A 27280-nucleotide genomic window follows, 5' to 3' on the forward strand; every position below is an offset into this window, starting at 1 on the left:
AGATACATGTGTGTGTGTGTGTGTGTGTGTGTGTGTGTGTGCAGGACCTGCGTTTGCAGAGGAATAGGAAGGCGTTGGCCATTGCTCCCCAGTGGTACCAGTACAGAAGGAAGTCACATGACCTGTTGGCCTGGCTGGATGACATCCAACGCAGCGTGGACCAACTGCCTGACCCCCCTGAAGGAGAGAGGGTCAAGGTGACAACACACACACACACATGCACATGCGCGCAGACACACACACACACACACACACACGCACACACACATACATACATATACACATGAACAGTAATTGTCTTTTTTCTTCCTTATTACCATGAAGCTTGATATCCAACCTGGGCTACTATTTATCTTTGTCTTCCTCATCATCCAGCTCTTCATTTGTCCTTCCATCTGTCTCATACTTTCTTTGGACCTGTGTCTTCAATCTTTTCTCATTACAAATTTATCTGATACATGTAAACTGTGAAAAACATCTTTCTTTCCTTTGTTTTCTTATGTTTCCTCTTCCTTTCTCCCACTTTTGGACAAAGGGTTGGTGTCAAGGCTATTGCAATTTTATTCTCTCGGCAAGAGGACTTTCTGAATAATTGTTTCAGGAAATCTTCCTCACATCTATTTGAAGAAATAATTACAGATCAATCCTTGTCCCCAGTAGAAGCATTTATCTGGGATTTTATCTCAGTGGTCCCAGAGCTGTGAAAAAATGTTAATTAAACTGTGTTGTGTATAGCATTTTAACATCAATAAATCCATACCAAATTATTTTTGAGACAGTAGTGTATAATTATCACTTGTTATAGCTTATAAGCTTATATAGCATTGATGTGGACTGACCTGCACAGTGCTTTTTACTGAGTACCACTGAGTCACATTGCTTCACAGTGCAAAAACAAGTGGCTCTACTGCAGAGTTTTCCTTTGTGGCTCATAGTGGAACAACAAAAAACTTGGAAAGGAAGGTTAAAGTAGAAAACTAACCTACAACACTAAGAGGAAAATAACACACTTTACACCAGGAAGTCATATGAAATATAGTCCTTATTTTGAGACACAGTACGGAAGCAAAGAAAGGCTGTAATAATTGGAATTTTATAAACAGCTATAATTCATATCTTTGTAATGATAAGGATCAAAGGACTATGTGTAATGTAAAAGTCACTAATAGCGATGAACCCACTAAGAATTATCCCCATCTCTCCAGTTTCCATCAGATCTACTCATGCTCATTAGTTTGGTTTTACAGCCTGCAGCAAGAATCTGTTTTCTCTGAAAAACCCTTAAAAACTCACTGCACACTACCTGCTCAGCACCAAACGGCAGACAGACAAAGTGAGCAACTGGCTGGTGAACACAGTGGAGCATTTTGCAGCTAAAGAGATAAATATTTTTCTCAGGAAAAGGCGGAGACCAAAACAGAGCTAAAAGGAGAGAGAATACTGGACTAAACATGACTCCAAAGGTGTTGGAGCAACCTGATTTTTTGACTTGGCTTACTAGATCCTTTCTAGATCAATGAAATTGATTTTTTTTTTTTGTTTTGGTCCCTTTAATTTTCTATGTGAAAAAGCACCACTTAAAATTACCTTATGAAATTTCAAACCACGTAAATTCAGATTGAACGTTTTCAAAGTCAAATATTCCCAGAAGTTGTGCGAAGTATTCAGTAATCATTATAAAACACAATTTTTACGATTAATATCATTACAGTGCTTCTTTGCTTCTATACATACCAACAAACAATATCATAAGGAGACACTACCAGACTTTTTTAGCATACAGTAGTTTTACTAAGGTGTCTGAATTAATTTGACAATGATTTATTGATGTTTTGAAGATGCTACAAACACTAGAAGTGCAGCATCTTTAAAGGACAAGTGTGTAAGATTTAGGGGGATCTGTTGGCAGAAATGGAATATGATATTCACAAGTATTTAGTGTATAATCACCTGAAAATAAGAATGTATTCATTGTTTTCTAAGCTTAGAGTGAGTCCTTTATATCTACATAGGGAGCGGCAGCCATGTTGCTACAGAAGCCCACAACAGACACACCAAACACTGGCTCTAAAAAGGGCCTTTCGGATTTTTCGCCAGTTTCATGGCCCCTGTAGGTTCTCCTACATGCTCGGAAGGAGAGGGGAAGGGGGATGAGGAGGGGTACTCAATTGGTTGCAATCTGCAAACTCACCGCTAGATGCCAATAAATCCTACACATTGCTCCTTTAAATCTCTGAATATGCTGATTTGGAAAAGGTTTGACAGAGAAACCCTGGACTCCACTTGTTTTTTTGCCCTCCCCTCTGACTCTGTATGTGTGTCTTTCACTTTCAGATGATCACTATGACATTTCGCTAAGCGGACGTCTCATGCGCTCGCCTAAGACTCACCTGTCATTGCTGCAACTGAGATTCCACACTGCCTATGTCTGTCTGTCTGCTCATCTATCTGTCTTTCAGTCTCTCCATGCAGTCCTTTGCTTCTTTTCACCCCCACACTCCCCCAGTTCATACACTCCTCTATTTATTTAAAAGGCCAGAGATTGTACTCCTCCTCAATGTCAATAAAGTCTCAAGGCGGTGTGCGCCTCCTAATTATAGCACCACTTTCTTATTTGATATGGATTGTTTAAATGGAGATACAGTATTAGTATACAGTATGTGTATGTTTATGTTTGACACTGACAAACATGATATCTTATCCCTTTTATTAATGTGTTGTGTCTTTGTTGGAATGTGTGAGTGTGCCGGTGGGTAAATGAATGTGTTTATTTTTATTATGTATTAATTGTCCCTCTGTGTGTGTGTGTGTGTGTGTGTGTGTGCGTTTGTGTGTGTAAATGTATTATACAAGCACATCCACATGCATCTCTGTGCTTCCACTCGGACTCAGACAATAGAAAATGACGTCCTGGTTGATTTCGTCCAATAGGAAATTGGCTCAGAGTTCGACAAGAAGAAGGAGGAGCTTAAGGAGGTGCAGGGCTTAGCCAATCAGCTCTCAGAAGCTGGAGCCGCCAATCTAGTGGAGCCCCGCCAACTCCAGCTCAACACACGCTGGGTTGAGGTGGAGGGCAAGTTCATTCCCTTCAAAAGACAATGTGTGAGTTTCAGTAGGCACGACTTCTATATTTACAGTACTAACAGAGAATACTATACTAACTAGACATAATACTAATACTTCTACAGAATACTACTATCCAAGACAGTGTGTGAGTGTATCTAAGTTGGTATAACAATTGCTTTCACTAACTCAAATACAACCTTGAAAAGCTTCTAAAAATAATAATCAAAATGAACCCATGATGCTAGGTAGCACAGTAATTAGTATACAGACATGAGAGTGGTAAACCAATATATATTCTCATCTGTACTTCCACAAGAAAGCAGATAATTGTAGTTTCCAAATATCAAACTATTCTTCATGTCCCAGTGTAGGGAATTCATTTCACTGTTCTTAGTAGTAATACAATCTTATTTAAAGGATAAAAGGCTAGAGTTATTCAATATTTTTCTTATTGTCAACAAATCCCATGAAAAGACCAAAACCAACAGTGTGTTAGTCCATCTCTCAACACCGTCTGACTTCCCTGTCCTTCCTTGTGACTCTAAGACGTAAATCTTTAGAAACAGCTCACAAATATAGTTTCATTTTTAAAGAAGGCTCAGTAATATCCTAAAACAGCTGGTCACTGTCGTTATTAGCAAACATTACTCAAAAAGTAGAAAGCAGTGCATTTGTTGAGGGCTATTTTAAGCGGCAGATTAATCTATATTTGGTGTTCTAGTGAGTATTTCCGGCAGCAGGAAGGTGTGTTCGGGATTGAGTCAGAATAAACTACGTGTGTGTGTTCATAGTGATGAAGGAAAATGTCACCCAGTGTAACAGTGTGACGCACTGACATGTTTTTAATAGTTTTTGGGCAAAAATGGAGCTCTATGAAACACAGGAATAAGTATATCAGGCTTTGATACACATAATACTTTGTCGAAGAAAAATGCAATACGAAAAATATAGAATATTGTTGTAAAATATTGTATTTTCCTTAAAGAAAATATGAAGCCCTAATTATAATCCCAGATAAACAGAACTGTTTCAATTTAAATTACCTAATTTAATTTATTCTAGTAACAATGAATATTATGGAAACTACACTATATAAATTTCATGCCTCTTATCTCCTAATGTCCAGAGTGTTTAAATATTTTCAATACTGTTATCCCCTTACCTAATCTTAGTTTAGTTTTTAAAACTTACTTTAAATCTACATCAGTATCAGATTGATCCCTGGAAAGTAAAAAAAATCAGAGTTGCTTTTTTTGTTTTTCTTTGCTGCATTTTCATTTACATGTCTTATGTGTACATGTGAAGCACCCTCACATGTTTGAATCTCATTGGTTGCTCTGTCTGGCTCTGTCTCCCCCGCCAACCAAATCACATTACACCCCCACAGTTCCCTGATCTGCCAATCACTGAAGATGTATGTATCCTGTCATCCAATCACATGAACCAACCACATGCACTTACACCACATCGTATCAACTGGGTCTGTTGAACTTGGACAAAATATACATCTGAACTGTCAGATTTCAGACTTGTTGGGAGTCCAGTAATGCATCTCTCCAGGCATTCTGGGAGGAATCATTAGCACATAATTAGTGTCATTTTCACCTTTATTTACCAAGAAACCAGCGAATGAACACACCGCGATGCTCTGCTTCAGTGTTGTACAGTGAATCTGGGAGCTGCCCAGGCCACCAAACTGCTCCACACAAGCTGTTAAGGCACTTCAGTGCATTTCTCAAGAACTCTTGAGCAGTGATTGTTAAGACAGAGGTGTGTACTTCATTTCCAATATTCTCCAGGCTGGTGTGGATCACAAACCTGGTTAAACTTTGGGGTACACCACCGAAACTTACATATGGAGTTCACATGTTAAAGCAAGTTACAAAGATGTTACCGTTTGTTATGAGATTATATATTATATATTAGAGTGACAACCTCTGTATAATGTGCTAATGTTGTTACATTGCTATAACAGAGAAATTTGATATGAAATCTATTAGATCACAAGGAAGAGAAGCTGACTCACTGATAAACATTGATGTGGATTTTGACAAGTGGTTAAACTTGAATATCAAACAGAGGTTCCCTGTCATTTAAACATGTAGGGCTCTATTTCTGTGAATCAAGGGTTGCAATGACAATCACAGTGAATCTGCAGTAATTCATACATTATAGGCAGGGATGATAGACTGTAGTGATTTGCTACTTTCATTTCCTTGAAAGGGCTTTCCCTGTCATTATAAGAAAACGTATTATTGTCCAGGGTAACTTACAGTACTAAAAGAAGATAATGTCTGTTTCAAGTTGAATTCACATTTCTTATCATGTTGAATATCCAGCAGTCACCATGTTTTACCACTATACTGCCATTAATGGAAAAAAGTTAGAAATGCAGTGCAGTGTTTAGCATTTTGTATTTGTTTTCATTTCTTCAGTTATTTATTATTTGGTAAGATGTTCAAGTTTTACATGAAAATGTGTCAAATAGTGCAAAACACAGTCATTCTTGGCACCAAGATTACAGCAAAATATCTAAGGAAAGACTAGGAAATAACCTCAGTACACATCAGGAAAATGCCACTTTACTGGTGCAGAGATGTACTCCACTCTGCACATCAATAGAGCCCTTAGTCATTTCTCATCTCCTCTCAGTGCCTGAGCAGCAGTGAATCATTGCAGAATACTGGACATCCAACATATTAAGACGGTATATTAAGATGCTGCTGCCTATCCTCATGCAATGGTTATGATACATACAGTATAGATGTATATTCAGTCCAAGTCGACTAAGATGAAAGTAGATGAGATCATGAGAGAGGGAGAAACAAGTTATTTTCAGTTTCCTATTCTTTGCTGGCTTAAGCCTTTTTGGTCTGCAGTCACCGAGGACACAAAATCAAGCCTTGGATCTCTAAAAAAAAACCCAACAAATCTTTGTATCTGAAAGAGTGATGATAGGAGAACTGCACGCCTACACAGATTCAGTTTTAAGTTGCTGAAAAGAAATCTGTGTTTACTGTCAGATTCTAGACAAAGACTAGAATAACTGTTCGGGGCCAAACTTGAATCATGTTGAAAGTGAGACTCAAAGTCATTACTGACCCACTGACCTGGGAACTAAATCTTATTTCCATACAATAATAACTGCTATATTTAATTCAAGGATGCCTTGTATGAGACAAACAACATGTCACTTGAAGCCTCTCCCTCTCATCATCTATCTACTCTGTTCATGTCACTGCTCAGTAATACATACTGCAGTGGTTACACTAAAATCACATACTTATGCACACAATGTCAAAAAGACTCCAAATGAAAAATTAAATGTGTGAGGAGGTGGGTGTATATGTGTGTGTGGAGACTAGGAGCAGTTATTATTTTGGGCCTTTACTGTGAACATGAGTCAATAAATAAGAGATAATAATTTGTGAGACTGTCACACTGGGCTATGTGAGTGACTTACAAGTCCTACAATCAATCACTCAGTCTAAACATTCATCCCTATGCAACCCTGGCTGTGTTAAGAATTAACCAATGAACACAGTCTTTCCCTAAGTTGAACCATAACTTAAACAATAGGTTCACATTTGTCTTACTGAGCTGTCCATGCTGGCTGGGAAGAGATCCCTTCTTTGTGTAGTTTTAATATAACAGTCCTCGTTCTGATCAAAAATGCTTTCTAAAAAGAGGGAGTTTGGTACTTAAAATACTGTAACTTTGGGAGATCCCAATGGTTGAAGAAATCATCAGATCCTTGACATAAAGTGGGACTATATAACTTTTGAGAGAAGTCACTTGGTCTGGAATGACCGTTGACTGTATGTAAATATGGACATGTAGTCTGTATTTACATGATTTCTTTCAAAAGTTATATAGTCATAGTCCATTCCATGGTCTACACTTCCTGCCGCTATGCAAAAGTGAAGCTAAAATATCTCCTTTCTGGGAGCTGCCGTCTTGCTTGTGTGATGTCATTTGGAGCCAGAGCCTGCGCAGGAGAGTTGGGCAGTGGGATGACGGCCTGCGGGACACGCCCCCTCTGCCATCCCACCAAGAGTGGCGTCACACCCCCCCTTTTATATTGTTAAATAACTAATTTTAAAAAAAACTTATCACAAAAATGAGCACTTGGACACTACCAAAAATGACAGAAAACATCTTTGGGAAAAATTTCTTTGACACGTACTTTGATTTTTTAGTTTGGCTCATGTCCCATCCACTAACATGGAGGGGGCGGGACTTATGACCTATACTGCTATACTGTAGCCAGCCACCAGGGGGCGATCAAGATGTTTTGGCTTCACTTTTGGGGAGCTGTCATGACATCCATCTTTATATACAGTCCATGGGACCATTAGCCTATGGTGGCTAATGTTAGCAAACTTACGCTGCCGTGTAACTCACATTACTGCGTCAGTTTACTAACAATATGACTCTTACAGTATCTACTCTATACTGTACTACTACACTACATGTTAGCATGTCAGTTTCAATGGTTTTATCACAAAAGTAAAATAAAGTAAACACAACATAAGTCCCCAGAAATTAAGGGAAATTCAATGTACCTTTATCCTGTACTTCCAACTTTGGGCCATTGAAATAGTGAAAGTATAAAGTAGCAGAAAATAGAAATACTCAAGTAAAGTACAGTTACCTCCAAACTGTACTTAAGTACAGCACTTGAGTAAATGTATTTAGTTATATTCCACCACTAAAAGATAGCCATCTGATTTGTCTAACTCAGACTGCTGAAACCTCATATTAGCTTCAGCTAAACTTTAGTATGCATTTTTTGTCAGAATGAGAACTTTTATATTAAAATTGCACTAAGAAGGGATCTTTTCACAGCCAGTATGGACACAGAGAATGATTACAGCAATCAGTAACTCTTTCAATGTACATATGAGCATGTGAGTGTAGTTTTAAGACAAACGGAAAAGACAAAGAGCTTAAAAAATGTGAGCCTACTGGTTAAGATGCATGCCATATAACCGCAACGTCCACAGTTCAAATCCAGCTGCAGACCTTTGTTGCATGTCACCTCCCTTCACTCTCTCCCTTCAATTCCTGTCATCTCTCCACTGTAATAAAGGCACACCCCCCCTCCCCTCCCCACCCAAAAAAAATGTGAGCCAATACTTTCACCCCAGTTTCTATGGGACTGTAGATGCTCAAATTTCCATTTTTACTGAACACTTAAAAGACTTTTCATCTATGTTGACTTAAAAGTTGAGAGTGTCAGTTCATTCTCTCTTTCATTTTTTTGAGGTTTTTTTTTTTTGGCTTATTTTGCCTGGGGAAAAAGAGATGGGTATGACATGCAACAAAGGCCCCTGGCTGGAATCAAACCAGGGACATTGCGGTTATGTGGTACGATTTATTTTACCCATTGAAATTAGAGAGGGAGACAAAGTTGCCTTCCGAGAGTATGTACGTATTTGTATATTTCTAATGATTACAAATTATAAGTTCTCTACCCCGTTGAAACCCAGTATGACAGAGCTCTCTAGTCAGCAGGAGTAGGCAGACAAACTTGGACATTAAAACTCTGGCCTACATTTCACTTCAAAAGACAAGTGACAGATGTTGGAGGAAACTATCTTGAATTGTACACCTCACAATCAATTTTACCAGTCACAATGACTTGTAGAAAGACTGAGGGTCTTGCGAAATATACTATCAAGTTGCATTTGGCGCCTGAGCCATTCTGGAGATTAAAAGTGAGGACTTTGACCATTCTTTATTTAAATCTGCCTCTTGTGAGTCCCCCAACTTTATGGAAGTGCCATACTAAATCACCCGAGTACCCATTTAATGAATCAGACGTGGCAAATTTACATTCCTTTCCTGTAAAACCAACACAAGGAGCCACCAGACTGAACAATTACATTCAGGATAATCAGTCCATCAGTTAGCGAGTGAATCAGCTTGTGCACTCCATCCCACCCCTGCTCTGCAGACGTTATTACTGTCACACCAGACAAACCCACAGCTGACTGGTTAAGTTAAGGTCAGCATCAATCATTGACTTTATGTAAGGCTGCTAATAATGCTAATGTGTGTGTTTTATTTTGGGTTAATTAAAAAGTGTCATTTAACAGGAGAAGCAATTGCCCAGGCGACATGAGCATAACAATGAGGTGAAATGAACAGACCAGAGTGTTAATATCCCAGTATCTCTGCACTGTGGAGAGAGACTTCAGTGGTAGAGACATTGATTTCACGGGTTACAGTATTGTGTATCATGGTCAGAGGAAATATACAATTCATCTCAAGAGTTTACTCATGTTCAAAGACTGTCTCTGGGCTTGAATAGACTAAAAGCCAGCTGACATGAGCCTTGAATGTGACCATGGTATACAATAGATTAATAATGTGTTTGATGGGGAATTAACCACATCTGATCTTTCCCTGCTTAGACAGCCTGGAAACAATCTGGGGCTTTAGATTTCCTCATGTAAAATTCATCCACAATAAGTAAATTATATAGTTTACTCTCCAAAAAATCATTTGTATGTTCATAGAAAATGCATGTCTTCTATACATCTGATTTAGATTTTCTCATAAATTTTTAAAAATATATTTATATGTATGGAATCTCAATGAAGTCTAACCATCATATTCAATAACTGAAGTCCCAGATCGGTTTCTTAATCAGTTGCTGATATTTCATTTCCTTAAAGAAATCTGTGATATGTTGTCTGGTTAGAGAAATTAACAAGCATGTACTGTATGATGTTTATTTATTCGTTTATGGACTCAAAGTATTTGTCTTATTCTGATCTACCTCTCTACTTTGTGTGTGTGTGAACATGTATGTGGTGCCTACGCCTTCCTCTGTGTGTGTGTGTGTGTGTGTGTGTGTGTGTGTGTGTGTGTGTGTGTGTGTGTGTGTGTGTGTGTGTGTGTATGTACGGGTGTGTGTGGGTGTCCAGGAGTACCTATCAGAGCTGCAGGCGTTGCTGCGTTCAGTGTCAGAGACGGACTTCAAGCTGAACTCTCCTGAATACTGGCCTGCAGCATATTATAACCTGCCTCAGCAAGAGCACTGCCTGAAGGTCAGCACCGCTGTAGTGCTTCTGTCTGAATGCCAATGGTTTTTCTCAGGAAATAATATCATGAACAATCAAGCTGTAGGTAATTTACACAGGGACCTATTTTCCTGTTTTTACTATATACTAAATGATTCATTTTTTACAAGATACATTGTTATAAGAACATATCACTTTAATTTGTGATATCAAAATTTTTATTACATTTTTCTTATCATGTTATATGATTGTCCAATCAATTATTATAATATATTATTATTGAATGATAGAATTGTTTGTAATTAAATTGAGAAAGTTTCATGAAATAACATGAATAAATGTGATTTGTGTAAGTGAAGTTTCTTGTAAAAGCTGAATCATTTGGTATCTACATTCAGTGAGAAAATCTCATTATAACATGAAAAGGAGGTTACAATAAAAAACTGACGAAATATTTTTTGTCATGGTAACAGCAATATGCTGCCATATTAAATAGCCATTGTACATTTGCAGCTTTTCATATCTCAGAATGAAGAAGTTTGCATGATAATTATTTATGTTTTCACATTGAGATGTCCCGTCAAAATCTCCTTAAGAGTGCACCCTGCTGAATCTCATGCCTCTGTGTCTCCCCCACCCCCACCATCGCTTCCACCTGCGCACAAGTAGGATGTGAAAGAAAATATTGAAAAGCTGAAAGGCCCAGTGGAGGGAGCGTTGGCCCGCAAAGAGGAGATGGTGTCCGGTGCTCGGCCTCTGGAGGGCCAGAGGATCCAGGAAAGTGCCACCCTGCTCAGTACCAACTGGGACAAACTGAACAAGCTGTACCAGGACAGACTGAAGTAAGGAGGGGAGGGAGGGAGAGAGAGGGACGAATGAAGCCAGATTATTTTTACATAAATGCAAAAGACTACATGTATATTGCCTGATTTTGCACACACATATTCATTCACGTTTGTGTGTGTGTTTGTGTGTGCACATCAAGGCGTTGGCAGGATTGCAACTCCAAGTGGCTGACGTTCGTGTCGGATCAGAAGACGCTGGAAGAGTGGCTGAATGACGCCGAGGCTACTCTGAAACTGGCCGAGAGTGAGCCAGCAGCACACAGACAGCACCTCAGGGTAACACGCACACACACACACACACACACACTCATAGAAACACATAACCAGAAACACAAGCATTTCTGTACAAACACAAATACAGGTTTGCACACAGTGATTGTACCCAGAAAAGATGCTGAGTGTATTCCAGTTGTGGATGACTCATACTTCAGCTCCAGTGTCAGATAGCGCTGCTGAAGTGCCCTTGAGCAAGGCACATGAGTCCAAACTGCTTCTGTCAGCAATTTCATATTTCTTTTTCTTTGTTTCCTGCCCAAACTGCTACATGTTAACATAAAAAAAAATGATTTTGAGAATATTTTTTACAGTCCTGAGTCCTGATGGTTCCCAACATGAGAATAACATATTCCATAAAAAGACACAACATATCACATGGCGTTATTGTAAGATTACATCCCAAACACAGCATGATGTGATGTTATGTTGTGTTTGGGATGTTCTCTAGGACTGTAAAAAATATTCTGACATGACATTAACTTTCTGTGTAGCTGCTTGTTTCTAGTGTCCATCTGAAGTCAGTCACATACACACACGCACACACACACACGCTGGCACACAGATGGCAGTTGTCAAGAGGAAATAGCAGTGAGTGTCTGACAGCGCAGTCAGCCTCGATACAAACAGAACACTTTCCTTTTTTAGGCCTTATGTAACAATATTATGTCATCAAATTTGACATTTCAATGTTACATCAACCCCAAAACTTGAAATTGAAGGATTATGAAAAGCAATTTAATATAAGCGTAGAACAATGGGCTTTTACCTCACCAAGCTTCAGATTAAAGATGTATGAGGCATTATTTTCACAGGGAGGGAAAATCTATGAAGGGTTGTTTTCACGGTTGACTTACAGGTTCAGTTGCTGTGGTTAAACTGATGCACTCAACCTTGCATATGAAGTATTGTTGTGTGTGTGTGTGTGTGTTTGCATCATCGGACATGCCCATTCTACTTTGGGCTGCTGTGATCAGCTCTTGATGTCCACCTGCACAGACGGGGATGCAGCGTCCAAGTGCCACTCAAGTGCCAACGTGTTTGTGTGTGTGAGTGTGTTTGTGTGAGAAAGGGAGACCATCTGGCACCTAATATCACAAGCTGCCACATGAACCGCACCCAATCCTGATCCCCCAGTGTACAAACATACGCAGACATATTGAATGCATTGATATTAATAGACCTGTGAGGACTTTGCATTGACTTGCATGAATTTTCTGGAGAATTATCCCAGTTCCCAGTCATTTTCCCACTTACTCCCAGTGGTATCCATTCATGCAGATAGTTTTGGTTTTATTTTCAAAGCTTTTCATGCTTGACTTCTGCCACCACACTAATACAATGGAGATGAATTACATTTAGTTTGTGCTGCTAAACTTTTTGACAAAAATTCTTATTCACTTTCTTGCTGAGAGTTGCAATGAAATGAAATGAAAAGATTGATACCACACTCATGTCTGAGAGTGGTAACAATCTTCTCATCTAAAACTCAGCAAGAAAGCAAATAAGCATAATCCCCAAATCTTGAACTATCCCCTAGAGGATAAATGTCTTTCCAAAAATAATGTTCCATCACTCAGGATAGTCTGCATTTTATTGGCATGTATTTCTACCAATATGAAACAGAATCCCTCAATTTTTCCCCAATAATAATTATTCTGTCCATTAATAATAATGTTATGAAGGAGTAATTAACTGATGAATTCATAGATTATGATATATTAAGGCATTTTTAATGGCTAATTGGCTAAACCATGCAGAAAACCCATTAAAAAGCCTTAATAAATCACAAACCATTCATTTAGCCCAAATCATCATTATTAATCATTGTTGATTTGCACCTGACAATAGACCCCTAATGTAGACCAAAACCCCAAACTTAAACAGATCATTAAGGGATTAGTCAGATATCTCAAATGAATGTGTAAATTAAGGAGAAAGTCATGTAGCCTCTGTTTTGTTAATTAAGGGAAGGTCTTTTTTAACAGGTTAGTTTTTAACCTTTTCAAATTACAGGACAAATTAAAGGGTTTAGTGTAGTGTAGTGCAGTGTAGTACATAGTGTACCAAAGGCAATAAAATCCATTCCACCATGAGGTGTGTTTATCTAACATGACCAAGTTTAACCCCGACTTTCACCTTCAATCTAAGACCACGTCTTAATCCTAAAATAAATGTTTAAACTTGTGGGGACCTAATTGTGTGTATCCAGAAGGCATGGAACCCCATGAAGTGATGTGTACCATGTGCACAACAACCAAACAGTGTAAAAGCTAATCAACAACTTTGTGTGTGTGTATGTGTGTGTGCGTGTGTGTGCAGGACTTGACGGAGGCCATGCCGCTCCAGGAAGTGGTGCTGGGCAGAGTGAACTCAGCAGGAGAGGAAATCAGCCAGTTGAGCACACCAGATGATGCCTCACAGCTCCGAACGCAGCTCAAATTACTTGACACTCGCTGGGCTAACGTCTGCAAGGAGCTCAATGAGCGCAAGAGGAGGTGTGTGTGTGTGTGTGTGTGTGTGGCCGCAGGTTATTTACAGACCTACTGCTACAAGTTTGTGTTACCATGAAACATCTCTGAAAGTAGATTGTTATGGAATATAATTGTTTGAATATGTCTGTAGAGAACATGCATGCAAAAATATATGTCCAGTGCTCTCAGCCGTCAGCATTATAATTTGAACCTCCTCCTTTATTGAATCACAACTTGCCTGCAGTAATGCACAGTACAGTACACAACATGATGGAGACTCATTAACAACCAAGTCTGCATTTACTGCTCACTACGGAATAAAGTAATGAGTATCTATTATAGAGGGAGCAGTGAATGAGTGAATGAGGGGGCGATTTCACATAGCTTTAGTTCACTGTTTTATGTATCAGAACATAAACGCTGCTTTTATGAACTGCGTGCTTTTATAATCCACTGTCAAGTTTTATTTTCTTTATGTTACAGACGCTGTGACTTTAGAGTTCATGTTGTTATTTTTCAGAAATTTTTTAGTTGATTTTCCAATTGAGTGTTGTGTTTTTGTTAGCTTGGAGCTGTGTAACATAAGAGTTTTTATTGCCTCCTCAGCAACTTTTTCCCACCTGATGTGAGCCACTCAGCATTGTTTAACGTCCCTATTGTGTTTCTTATCTGACTGAGCCATCAAGAGGATCCCCCATAAGGGCATTCCTGTCTCTTGAACATATCTCACCCCACCTTCCTCTTTTTCTTTCACCCCCCCCATAGGTCTGCAGAGGCACGGTCAGCGACCGCAGGGCTGCAGGAGGACATGGGCTCGATGCTGTGCTGGTTGGACAAAGTGGAAGGTGTCCTGGCCATCCCTCTGCAGCCTGCAGAGCCACAACATATCAAAGACACTCTGGGCAAAGTCCAGGTACCATCAACACACAGCACACCAGTTAGAATAAGCCACTGCACCTCTGTGTGGGTGTGTTGATCTGTGTAATCTGATTTCCCTGCTGTCATAGTGTAAATAAGATACATTTCTTTATTATTACACACAGCATATTCTGACATGTGTGTTGGATTGTTAATTTATTTGAGAGGGTATTATGGTTTCAAATTAGATGCTATAATGTTTCATTCTGAAATTCAACCTTGAAAAGACTATTGTTAGTGTGTGAATGCGTATTTGTTTGTGTGAACTTACATAATTTGGTTTGAAAGAGCTTGTGTCCTACATTGAGCTGCTGCAGTGATTTATTACATTCAGCCTCTATGACTTACTGCTTTTCTTTGTGTGTGTGTGTGTGTGTGTGTGTGTGTGTGTGTGTGTGTGTGTGTGTGTGTGTGTGTGTGTGTGTGTGTGTGTGTGTGCGTGTGTGTCAGGCACATGTGGAGGAGCTCCCTGCTAAGAAAGGGGCAGTGGAGGATCTGAACTCAAGACACAAACAGATAACACTTCCTGCTGACAAACAGGATGACATCAGGATCATCAACACTCGCTGGGCGCAGGTCAGCAGCCACCTCTGTGAATACAACACCTTACAGCACGCCAGAGTTTTGTAAACAGCCATTTGTCTTCACTCACCAGGTCAAAGCTATATCAGGCTATAAAATCATACCACACAGATCATGATGTTTTCTACTGATAAAGATAATGAGCAATTTTGGCTGCTGTTTGTGTAGTAAAGAGCCAATAAGTGGTGGAAATCCATTACTAAGTCATAATACCACACTGTAAGAAAAACCCAACAAAATGTTATTAAAGCTGCTGTAGTCAAAAAATTTATATTAACAATGAAATGAAATGACTACGTATAATCTGAAAGGAGTTGCTCATGTGGTGAACCCACAGAGAATTCTAACCTGTCTCTGCAGTTTCCCTCAGCTCTACAGAGCTTTGTAGCATCTTTCAGCACATTGTTAGGCTCTAATTAACATAGTCCTCAGATGCAGCTGCAGCAGCTGTTTTCAGTGAAAAAGTTCTGATAAACCCACTTTACACTACCTACCCAGCACCAAGCATTAGACAGAGAAACTTAGAAACTAGCTGTTGAACAAAATGGAGCATGTAGCAGTTAAAGAGCCAGATATCTTACTCAGGAGCTGGTGGAGACCAAACCAGAGCTAAAAGGAGAGTGAATATTGCACTTACATTCATCAGGTGATTGCAGCTTGTTTCTGCTGCCCCCAAGTGGCCAAAAAATCAGTTAGTGCAGGTTTAAATTAAAAAGCCTACTACTAAAAGAATACTCTGTTACATGTAAAAGTCCTGAATTCAAAATCTTATTTAAAGGAATAGTTCAACATTTTGTGAAATGCACTTATTTGCTTTGGTGACAAGAGCTAGATGTGAAGATTGAGACCTCATGTCCATTAAATATAAGGGTGCTGCCAGCAGTCAGTTAGTTTAGCTTACCATAAAGACTATGAGTAGGAGGAAATGGTTAGCTTGTCTCTGCCCACCAGCACCTCTGAAGCTCACCAGTCAACATGTAGCAGGCTGAAAGGCAGACTGTCTTTGTGTAGGTGTCCAAGCTTCTGCCTGAGCGTCAGCTGGAGATCGAGGGTCTGCTGAAGGAGCTGGAGAAGCTTCAGGGTCAGCTGGACGACCTGTCAGCCTGGGCGTCCGACACCAGAACCACGCTAGAGCACAGCACAGAGGAGCCAGCGCCCAAGGTAGGACACACACACACACATATACCAAATTATTGCTTTATATCACATAAACTGCCTGATTTTGAAAGATAGAGTAAACCTTTCGTGCAGTACATCATACATTTGTGTTTTCTCTCCGTGTGCTGTGGCAGCTCGTCGAGGAAGTGCAAGTCAAGCAGCCAGAGGTGGAGTTTGTTTTGGAACGAGCCAATCAACTGTACAAGGAAACTTCTGCCAGCCAAACTGTCACGGTGAGGAAATCAAAAACTGTCACTACTTTATCTATTCAAAGCAACCAACATCATTCTTGTGTCTTACATGCTTTGCAAATGCAGTCAACTAAATGTTGTGGAGAAATCTCATAACTTGTTGTTCTACACACACACACACACACACACACACACACACACACACACACACAGTGAATTAGATTAAATAAATCATTCTCTCAATTGCTGAAACGTTGACTTTTTAATGATGAGAAGTGATGACGAAAAAGACGTTTTTAGTGTTATATGTGCTCGCCTTCTGTATTCTTCTGGGGAATAAAATAAATATAACATTTTTTCCTTTCATCTCACCACCAACTCTGCTTCAAACATTTCATCAAATCCATATAATGTACTTCATTAGTGTATGTCAGAAAACATTACATCTTTTGAAGATCAAAGACACACAACCAAAAGTTCTACTTAACTTTCGCCACCTAAACTTTCTATATCAAAATGAATGCATTTGTGCAACTGGATAACTGCATTGTCGTCAACATTTAACCTGTCTTTCTGTGTGTGTGTGTGTGTGTGTGTGTGACAGGTGAAGTATGTCAAGCTGAGAGAAGACTGGACTGTGATCGTGGAGCTGGTGCGGCAGCATAAGGAGAGGATGGCTGCTCTTCTTGTGGCCAAAAAAGCCAGTAAGACTTACTTTTCTTCACTGGGTGTGTCAGTCTCTGGGTACACGACTGCAAGAAATCATGCAACCAAAGGGTGTTTCAGTGTACATATGGGCATTTGAGCATTGTATTTAGATAGATTTGAAGAAAATGTGAATCTATGCTTTAATCTGAAAACTGCCATAAAGTAATAAAGTGTTATTTGGAGGGCTTCATCAGACAGTAGGACCCAGTGATCTGTTTGGCTATACGTGACCAGAACCAGTTTTTCAACAACTCTAAAAGCAGTGCTACTGTCAATTTACACTTAATACACAGTGGACATCTACTGGAATCAACTATGACTCTCTTCCCATCACTTCACAAGACTGTCAATATTAATGTCTTTTACAGCTCCCCAAGCTATTGTAAAAATATGAAAGATAAACTTTATTATCTTTGCTATTATCTTTGGTGTAATCCTGGAGGAGATCACGTGTTTGGTCGTGTGTCCGTGTGTCGATGTGTCTGTGTGTGTATCTGTCCACAGCTAATCTCACATGCTACTGGACCCATCAGCTTAATATTTTTTGTGCACATTTATGCCTGAATGCCCAAGGACCTCTCATGGTTGCAGTGATTCACAATTGTTGAAAAACCTATTTTACAACACGTTTTATGCCGCCATTGACTACTGACTCTTCACTCCTCTTAACTGGCCGGTAGGGGCCGCAAGTAATCTACAACCACAGCAAAAGGCATTTCCTGCAATCGGCTAGGCTAAAAATAAGTCTGTTGCGGGCCACATTTTGGGCTTTGTCATGGCTCAAAAACTGACATCCATAGAAAAGTTTGGTCGCATCTGAAATGTGTGCACTCTTCTAGTTTAATGTGAAATTAATTATAAACTCATTGATTGGTCCAAGAGGTGTCCTGTGTATATCCATATCCTGTGTAACATTGTTTATACAGGATATAGGTTAGCTTGAAGACATGCAAAAAAATCTTATTGTGGAAATCCAAAAGTATTTTGGACTCACGCAAAGTCATAACATTGTTTTCAATGAACAAGTGTCCTATCACTCTAGCATGAAACTTTTTATAGTGTATTTATCTTGATGTGATATGGTTTAAAGTGAATGTTGTGTATGTTTGTGTCCCAGATGAAGGTCTGTTAGGAAGTTCCCAGCCTGAATCTGCAGCACTGGCTCAGTTCAACAAGTCCTGGGCTGAGCTGACCGATTGGCTGACCATGCTGGATAACATGGTGCAGAACAAGCGTGTGGTGGTGGCTGACCTGGACGACATCAACGACAACATCAGCCAGCTCAAGGTCACGACCTCAAAAGTCACAGTTTAATGGCACAGCACACACTGAGAACTGTTGTGGTTTAATGGGCCGCATGAAAGTAGGGCTGGGAAAATGTTGGATAATAGATATATCATGTCTGTGCACACAGTTAGAGTAAGCAACCAACATTTTCTGTGAGTTGTATATCAATTAAAGTTTAAAACTGTGCATAAAAACAAGTATGCAGTATGTATTTGACATTCATTTATTTTACAGCTAAAGTGCACTAATTAATGTATTAATTAACAATGAAATCACAAATCGATTATGTGTTCAGGTGTCTCTGCAAGAGCTGGAACAGCGCCGCCCCCTCCTGGACAAACAGGTCACAGCAGCTCAGAACCTGAAGAACAAAACCAGCAACCAGGAGACCCGCAACGCCATCACTGAACGCAGTATGTCTCTCTCTCACACACACACACACACACACACACACACGCACATCTCATATGAAGAATTTTGCTCTCTCTTAAAACACAAAGCCATCATTTTCCAAAACCTCTTGAAAATGAATGTGTATTCGAGTAATGAGACAAATCCATCCACTTTTGATTAGTGATTCACCTAATGAAACAAGATTGTGACACACCAGTCCCTTATCTGTACATGATTTACATTTGACACAGCCAATTTATGCAGCATGGTGACTCCTGGTCTATTAACAGGGAGACTTGGTGCAGCAGAATATGCATATACCAGATGCAGTGCAGAATTGAACATAGAGAGATGATTCTCTTCAGTTGCAGGCTTTCATAACAGGTGTTCACATGCATGAATCACACAGAGGAACATTTACCAAACCTGCCATTTTTCAATCTAGCTGGGTATTTATTAAGAGTACAGATGTAACTGAGCCACTCGCAGCTCATCTGATTTGCATAAAATGCTGTTTAATCAGCAGTTTGTATAAATTTCCATCTCCTCCGATGTTTTGTGCTTTTAAACAGGAACGCCTTAAAGAATGGGTCTACTGACATTCTATATCAATCTTATTGTCAACAATTGTTGTCCAAAAACAATTAAAAACACAACAATGAGCCACACCGCTGCACTCAGTGACATGTTCCTTCATTATCATGAACACAAACACTGTAGTTTATTTTGTCTTAATCACACACACACCGTCCTGCTACCAGAAATACTCACAAGAGCACTAAATGTGGATTAATCCGCCACTGAAAATAGTTCCAGACAAATGCTCTATTTCCTCCAGTTTGAGAAATGTTTGCTAAAAACTGAAATGAGCAACTGTTTTAGGAGATTACTGAGCCTTTTTTATAAAATGAAACTATATATTTGTGAGCTGTTTTTACAGATTTACATCTTCAGAGGAGCCAGTGAGCAAAGCAAGATGTTGCATATTAAATTCGGTTTATTTCAAACACTTCCCTGTGTTTGAGGCTTTATTTCTTTCTGTTGTCATAGTCGACAGGCTTCAGACTCACTGGGAGGACTCTCAGACCAAACTCTCAGATAGAACAAAGCAGCTCCACAACATGCTGCAGGACTCCACCAACTGGCTGGATTCTAAGAATGGGGTGGATCATCTCATCAAGCAGGCCAGTGACAGGCTGGAGTCCTGGCAGGAGATCACATACACGGTGGATGCTCTGAAGAAACAAAACGCTGAGCTGAAGGTGGGCTGGACATCCACACTCACTGACTGCATGAATGTTTTTCAAATCTTGGCACTCTCAGATCTCTGGTGTGTCGAAAATATGATATTACTCATACTGGGGATGGCTCAAAAGTCATTTTAAAATTGGTTTCAGTTTGACAGTTTCCTTCTTTTGTCTATTTCTTCACTCTTTCTCCCTCTCCAGCTCTTTGTGAAGGATCTGCAGCAGTGGCAGGGTCAAGTGGATGAAACCAACGCCCTGGCCAACAAACTGCTGACACTGTACGCCAATGACGACACACACAAGGTCACCCAGGTTAACGACAACATGGTGGCCACCTGGACACACATCAACAAGCGGTACAGACACAAACACACTTATTATGCATACTGTAAGTGTGGCAGACTCATTGTGTGAAAGTCAATGGGCTCAGTTCAAACTGCCTTACTGTACTTTACTGTACAAACTTTATTTATATAGCACTTTTTAAAACAGTGTTACAAAGTGCTGAAAGAGTAACCAATTCTCCACTGTTTTGTCCTTAATGAGTTACTTGGACTTTAAAAAGAAGAACCACATGTGTAAATAAACTGCAGAGATTATTGGTTCACTATTTATGATAGCTACGTGAGAAAACTCCATTCGGAGCAGAGTACGTAGATTATGTGCTCAATAAGTGAGAGTCCAGAAACTGCCTTCTACTTTGTATCTGTACGTGTGAATACACTGTTACTCTTTATCGGAGTGCCCCAAAGGTGCTGTCCTCGGCCCACTTTTATTTTCTTTTTACAGAAACAATTTAGGTGCACATGGAACTTATACTCAATGTTATGCAGATGATACTGTTTTGTATCGCTAGGGATATTCTCTAAGATCTAGAAACTAAGACTGAAGTTAGCTTTTATTTTAGACACAAGTCGTGTTTCACTCTTCAAGCTAGCAGAAGGCTAGTCGCTGCAACCTTTTTACTGGTTCTTGAATATTGTGATTTTTTGGATATGTGTTGAGATTTGTAACCACATTAAAACCTCTTAATTGTCATTATCTGCTTTTAGTATTTGTAATTTTATCCATTGCCTAATTTTGTATTGTTTTGTCTGAAGCAACCTCAGTGGGACTTACCTTGACCCTGAAATTCTAAACATATTCTGTTGTTACCTCAACCCAGCACAAGTTTGTTTACTGCCCACACATCAGTCAGTTTTCCTTGGTGACATGTATTTGTGTCTCTCCAGTGTTTCGGACAGGGAGGCGGCTCTGGAAGCAGCTCTGAAGCTGCTGCAGCAGTTCTACCTCGACCTGGAGAAGTTCCTCAACTGGCTGACTGAGGCTGAGACAACTTGCAACGTGTTAATAGATGCTACCAACAAGGAGAGACTACAGGAGCAGCCTGAGGCAGCCAGGAACCTGCTGGCACAGTGGAAGGTAGGACACATTTACACACACACTATCAAACACACACCCCCTCCTTAATCTATTATATATTCTATATATATTATATATGTTTAGATGGAACTGAATGACCTGGGTATTTTTTTTGTGTTATTACAACATCAGTTTTCATTGCAGCTCTCAATCTTTGTCAAAATGTTTTCATTGCAAGACCTTCACAGACAGCTTACAAAAACACAAGGCCAAACAGCTTAGTGAAATGTACATAATCATTACATACTGAATATAAAGCCTGAATCCAGTGCATGCTACAGCTGCATTGTAACACAGTGGTAATGTAGTCTCTCAATTGAAATCATTGACCTTCTGCTGGAGATTGATTAATTATGCCTCCAAATGGAATCATTTGGAAGTCTGGTACACTTTACATTCATATATCTTCTCACACTGGATTATTATAATGATTCTATGATTTTCCCATGGTATCCATTATTTTTTCATAGAAAACAGGAGGGGTGCTGTTAGTGCAGAAAAATGAGAAGTTCCCATTGTAAAAATGGAATGAATCAGACAAATGAAGGAAGTGTTTTCCAAATTGACAGCCTTTTTAGCACAAAATTTCCTCCTTGAGTTGGCAGGAACCACATTTTCTTGAATAGCGGACCACAACAGTGTGGCCCGGTTATCACCAGCTCTAACCGGTGGTGGAAGTGTTCAGAGTTCATGGCTCTGTGTGATTCATGCAGGATAAACTGTGAGTGTGGAAAAACAGCATCAGTGCCATCATTTGTGCACCAAGTGAGCAGATTAACTTTCTCACTTTTCTACTTTGAACAGCTCGCCTGCTTGTTTCTGCTGACCTGTTTGGGAAGCCTATTTTTAATATACTGGTTTTACATACTGGTTTTTAGAGCTGTAGCCATTCAATCTCATGCCCTGTCCATGACAGTTTTATTTACCAAGCCTGCCTTAAATTGCCATGAGGGGTGCAAAATTTTACCGCAGCCACTGCAATTTTTTTTAATAAGCGGGGTATTTATTAATACTACAGATGTAAATGAACCCAGCTGCAGTTCATCTGAGTTCCATAAAGTGCAGCTAAATGAGATCTGGTGGAATGGAGTGCAAAAGGAAGTGTTCTCTGCTGCTGAGCTTGGAATATTAGTTGAAGAGATGACACTTTTTGGTAGTTCCAGCAAGAAGAAGTGTATTTGTGATAAAATATGAGTTAGATCGCCTGATGCTGTGAGCTCAACATAACTTAATGAGTAATGAAAAATCAATGTGGGAGATTTACGGTTACTGTAAATCTTCAATGGAGCATAGAGAGTGATTCTTTGGAGAAAACAAAAGAAAAACACAAGGAAGAACTGACAAAGAAATAGCACCACCCATAGAAACACAGAACTTGTTTGATTTACACGTAATCGCCAGGACTTGCAAAAACACTGGAGCAGTGATTGCTCAGTATCAGAGCTGGGAAACAAACAAATAAGGGAACAAAAAGCTTGATTATTGCAACATTTAGTCATTATGGTTTCATACATTTCCAGTTTTTGACCCAGAGTTGACACACTTCCTTGACTTGCCGCCTCGGCTGGTATGACAGGAATGCCGACATGACAGCATGGAGAGATTTCATTGGCCAATCGCTGCCTGGCCGACAAATACAAAATCCCCCCACTGCATTGTGGGTGTTGAAGGGAAGGCTCTGTTCTGCGAGAGAACATATTTTGACCCTCGGCCCTCACCCTGCACCCACACAGACTTTCTGGTGCACTGAGGCACACAAATACACACTCACACAACGTGCATACTGTAAAGGAAAGACACAGACACACATGCAGCAGTTTGGAAATGAATTTTCGAATACACACTGTTGCAAATTTATGCTTGTGCACACTTCCTTTTCACACACACACACATACACACACACGCACACACTCAGTACAACAGCAGCACTGTATGCAGTGCTGAGATAGTCTTCTGTGTCTAATTATAATGGCGGATGGCAACACAGCGTAGCATCCAGAGAGCACACACACACTCTCGGGCTACAATACTGCACGCAGATAACGTTTAATTGGAAAATGAGCGCACTCATCGTTTTATGCACCCTTTCAAGTTCTCTCTGCCTCTTTCCTCCTCCTCCTCCTCTATCTCTTCTCTCTTTCTCACCCCCTCTCTGTCTTTCTGACTCGCTCTGACTCACACTCTCCAACCCTATCTCCCTTTTTATGTACAACTCTCCGTCCATCTCTCTATGACTCTCCCTCCCTTCCACTTCATCTCCAAATCTCTCGCTTTGTCACACACACACACACACACACACACACACACATTTAAACAGAGGGCATTCTTATGCAGTCACATTGGGAGCTAATCTTGAGGGACTAGAAGAAGCAGAATGTTGCCTCCTCTTCTTCTCCTTCTTCTTCACGGCTAGTTTTGGGATTCCAGAGTAAAGTTGTGAAGATGCTGCGCAGGAAAGTCTACCATGTTCAGGTTGGAAAAGAATATCAAGCACTATTCTTTTGTAATTGAGCATTTTAATCCTAAATTGAGGCATGTCAAGTCTTGGAGAAAAATGATTTTGTGATATAAAAGTCAAGCTAATTATTGAGTGTTATTGAAGTTATTGAGCTGCTTACAAATGATAAGAGAACTGATGTTTAAAATAGAAACAGAAGATGGTGTAATCATCTCTTCAGCATGTTTGACATTATCTTTATAGGGCATTGTGGTATAAATCTGCAAGTTCTTCACACCAGAAAGTTCACTAAAGTGATTTTCATATCAACTAAAGTCTAAACTCAGACTGACTCCGCTCCTCGTGAGACATTTGAGGTCAATCCAAGGACAAGTACGGCAGTATTTTCTCAAAAATGAGATAGACATAAGATGTGAACAATATGTCAAACTATCAAGCATCCAAGTTGAAGTTGAAATGAAGGTACAGGGCTGGGATTGACTAAAAGTGTTGAAAGCAGCATGTAGTTCAGAGCTAGGATCAGAACACACACATGCACACACAAATCACGCAACAAGAAGCGCTGAAAAACTTTAAGAAACTTTCTAGACAGTCTAACACTGCGCTGCACCTTCACCGTCTTCAGCGCTCTCTATTGTTCTATTCTTGTCTGTGTCGTATTATTTGGTGCAACGACCCATTTTCCCCTCAAGTATCATTCAAATTTCATGTCATCTAATTTAATTTAAAACTTACAGTGAGTCTAACATTCTTTTACAAGATCTTTTCTTCTTTAATGACATTTTGGAGAATGTTCAGACAACCTTTCAGATAGATTATAAAATGGAAATAAATGAGATGAATTCTGAAATCATACAACAGGTTGTGCCATGGATGCTAATAGATGGAAATCGGGATGACAGGGGCAGTTAATGTGGAGTGTTTCTGAAGCCAAGCATGCCTTTGCTTCTCAAGATAACAATGCAGAAATATAGAGATAAAATAAAGTGACACCTGCCATTATAACATGGTTGATTGAAGAACAACAGTGTGTACAGTTGTACTTGTGTTAATATGGTTTAAGTCACAGTGCATGGAAGTTAGTGGTAGCTTCTGTACTGTGACGTATTTCCCAGTGAAAGGTAATATGTGGGTGGTGTACAATAACAAGAGGGATTTCAATCAAAGCCTTTAGACTTGATTGGACCACTTAAAAATGGGCGTGGTTTAGCAAATACATTCAGTAGGATACAGAGCTGCAGAGGACTGTTGGCCACCACATACACACCTCCCTCACCTGTGTGGTAGAGATGAATCAATTAGTTATGAAGCAGGAGCCAGGAGATGATAAGCTTGGAAGGGAGAAACAGTGCACAATAACACATTAAACAAACAATAATTGGTGTTAATTAATGAGCTTTAGTGGTGCCAGTAGGACAGAGCCAGGTTAGCTGTCTCCGATGTTTATGCTAAGCTAAGCTAACCATCTCCTGGCTCCAGCTTCATATTTAGCAGACAGATATAAGAATGCTCATCTAAATCTCATCAAGAAAAGCGTATTTCCCAAAATGTCAAACTATTCCTTTAAATTATATTTGGATATATATTAAATATTTGGTTGCTCTTGTGTGTGATACTATACTTACTTTACTATACTCTACTTTACTTTACTTTACTACATAATTTTACAGCTGTATCAGTTGATAATCATGTCTGATAATTTGCAGTATTTTGGCATAGAAATAGATTAAGATTGATTAGAGGAAGATTTTCAACATTAAGTCCTCCATTAAAAATATTAGTTGGTACAGTGTTGGGAGATGAATGGACAAAAGTAAGTGTTTGAAGTTAGTGTTCAGGTAAAATTAAAGATCTACCATCATAAAGACATTGGCATTTGCAGTAATGTGCTAGCAGAGGCAGCAATACTTGATGTCACATTTCTTACTGGTTCATTTCTGAACTTTTGGTATTTAACACCATTCCTGAACAGGAAGTGTTCTCAGAAATCAAGCTTTATTTGCTTTTCAGTTTTCAAAGACTGCTTTGTTAAGTATCTGGTTCTCTTCAACTGCCTTATCAGGAGCGTTAAAGAGGTTCAGTAATGGATTGCCTGCAGGAAAAATGTACGATGGTGAGACCACTGTTGTCGAAGTTACCAACTGATTCCGTGCTGAATAAAGTATTTTGACATTTCAGTGCTACAAAAGGTTCCATCCACAATGCATTAAGCTCTGCATTACGGCTCAATCCTGGTGGTTGCTGCTTTTAGAGAGTAAATCACTTTCTCAGATCCTGATCCCATTACTGAGCACTCCAGCCGAGCAGTGAAAAAAGTGAATTCCTGAAAGATGGCTGCTATTACCAAGATAATGAAGTGTGTGCTCCAACAGAATTTACCGCTTTTGCCTTTTTCCCCCACTGACTCTTACTGTGTGAGCATGTATGTGTGTGTGTTACCAGGACCTCCAGGCAGAGATTGACAACCACACAGAGCTGTATCACTCCCTGGATGAGAATGGGCAGAGGATTCTGACGTCGCTGGGGAACTCAGAGGACGCCACTCTGCTCCAGAGACGTCTGGACAACATGAGCCAGCGATGGAATGACCTGCGCAACAAGACCCTCAGCATGAGGTGAGGGGAGGCTTGGGTGACTGGAGGTCATAGAGCTCCGGGGATGTCATGGAAGTTAGGAAAACAACTCTACAAACCTACACTAGAACAGAACAAAAGAATAGAGATGTTAAGAAATGTGTAGGTGTACAAAAAGCAAAAGAAAAAGGTTAAAAGCCTGTGTGTGTGCGTGTGTGTGTGTTTCAAGGGCTCACCTGGACTCTGAGATGGCTCCATGGAAGAGGCTCCACATGTCTCTGCAGGAGCTGCTGAACTGGATCAGGCTTAAAAGTCAACAGCTGGAGCATGAGCCGCCTGTAGGGGGCGACGTCCCCGCCGTGCAGGCACAGCTGGACACACACCGGGTAGGTGGAAACACACACACATAAATGGGACACAAACAGACACACTGCTTGTCTCCACTGCATTTTTTTTAACATGCAGAGGTGTTTGTGAAGTTTGTGAAGGATTTTGTGAATTAATTTAGAAATAGAAGTCATGTATAATCCCTTGCTGTAAGGGGCTCTCTGAAAATTATTAGGGGAGGAGGTCAGTTTGGAAAAGAGGGAGGGTTATGTATTTTTTATTTTTTCTTCTTACTTAGAGGATGGTCTCTTATCTTTTTCTTATCCC

The 27280-nt window shown here is 39.8% G+C and overlaps 1 protein-coding gene across 8 annotated transcripts in view; it reads left to right on the plus strand.

Moving 5' to 3' along the window:
- Positions 1-27280, plus strand: part of dmd (dystrophin) — a 320772-nt gene that overhangs the window by 224201 nt on the left and 69291 nt on the right. For all 8 annotated transcript variants that reach the window (XM_042405326.1, XM_042405321.1, XM_042405323.1 and 5 more), the window contains 18 exons: positions 45-197; positions 2932-3102; positions 10002-10124; positions 10767-10939; positions 11083-11218; positions 13538-13713; positions 14455-14602; positions 15058-15183; positions 16201-16350; positions 16482-16580; positions 17143-17242; positions 18364-18533; positions 18829-18946; positions 19977-20188; positions 20375-20529; positions 21406-21595; positions 26496-26668; positions 26856-27012. In XM_042405326.1, the coding sequence (XP_042261260.1) occupies positions 45-197; positions 2932-3102; positions 10002-10124; positions 10767-10939; positions 11083-11218; positions 13538-13713; positions 14455-14602; positions 15058-15183; positions 16201-16350; positions 16482-16580; positions 17143-17242; positions 18364-18533; positions 18829-18946; positions 19977-20188; positions 20375-20529; positions 21406-21595; positions 26496-26668; positions 26856-27012 (2730 nt within the window). The remainder of the gene's footprint in view (positions 1-44; positions 198-2931; positions 3103-10001; positions 10125-10766; positions 10940-11082; positions 11219-13537; positions 13714-14454; positions 14603-15057; positions 15184-16200; positions 16351-16481; positions 16581-17142; positions 17243-18363; positions 18534-18828; positions 18947-19976; positions 20189-20374; positions 20530-21405; positions 21596-26495; positions 26669-26855; positions 27013-27280) is intronic.

Source organism: Thunnus maccoyii, chromosome 24, assembly GCF_910596095.1.
Source record: "Thunnus maccoyii chromosome 24, fThuMac1.1, whole genome shotgun sequence".
Classification (NCBI taxonomy): domain Eukaryota; kingdom Metazoa; phylum Chordata; class Actinopteri; order Scombriformes; family Scombridae; genus Thunnus; species Thunnus maccoyii.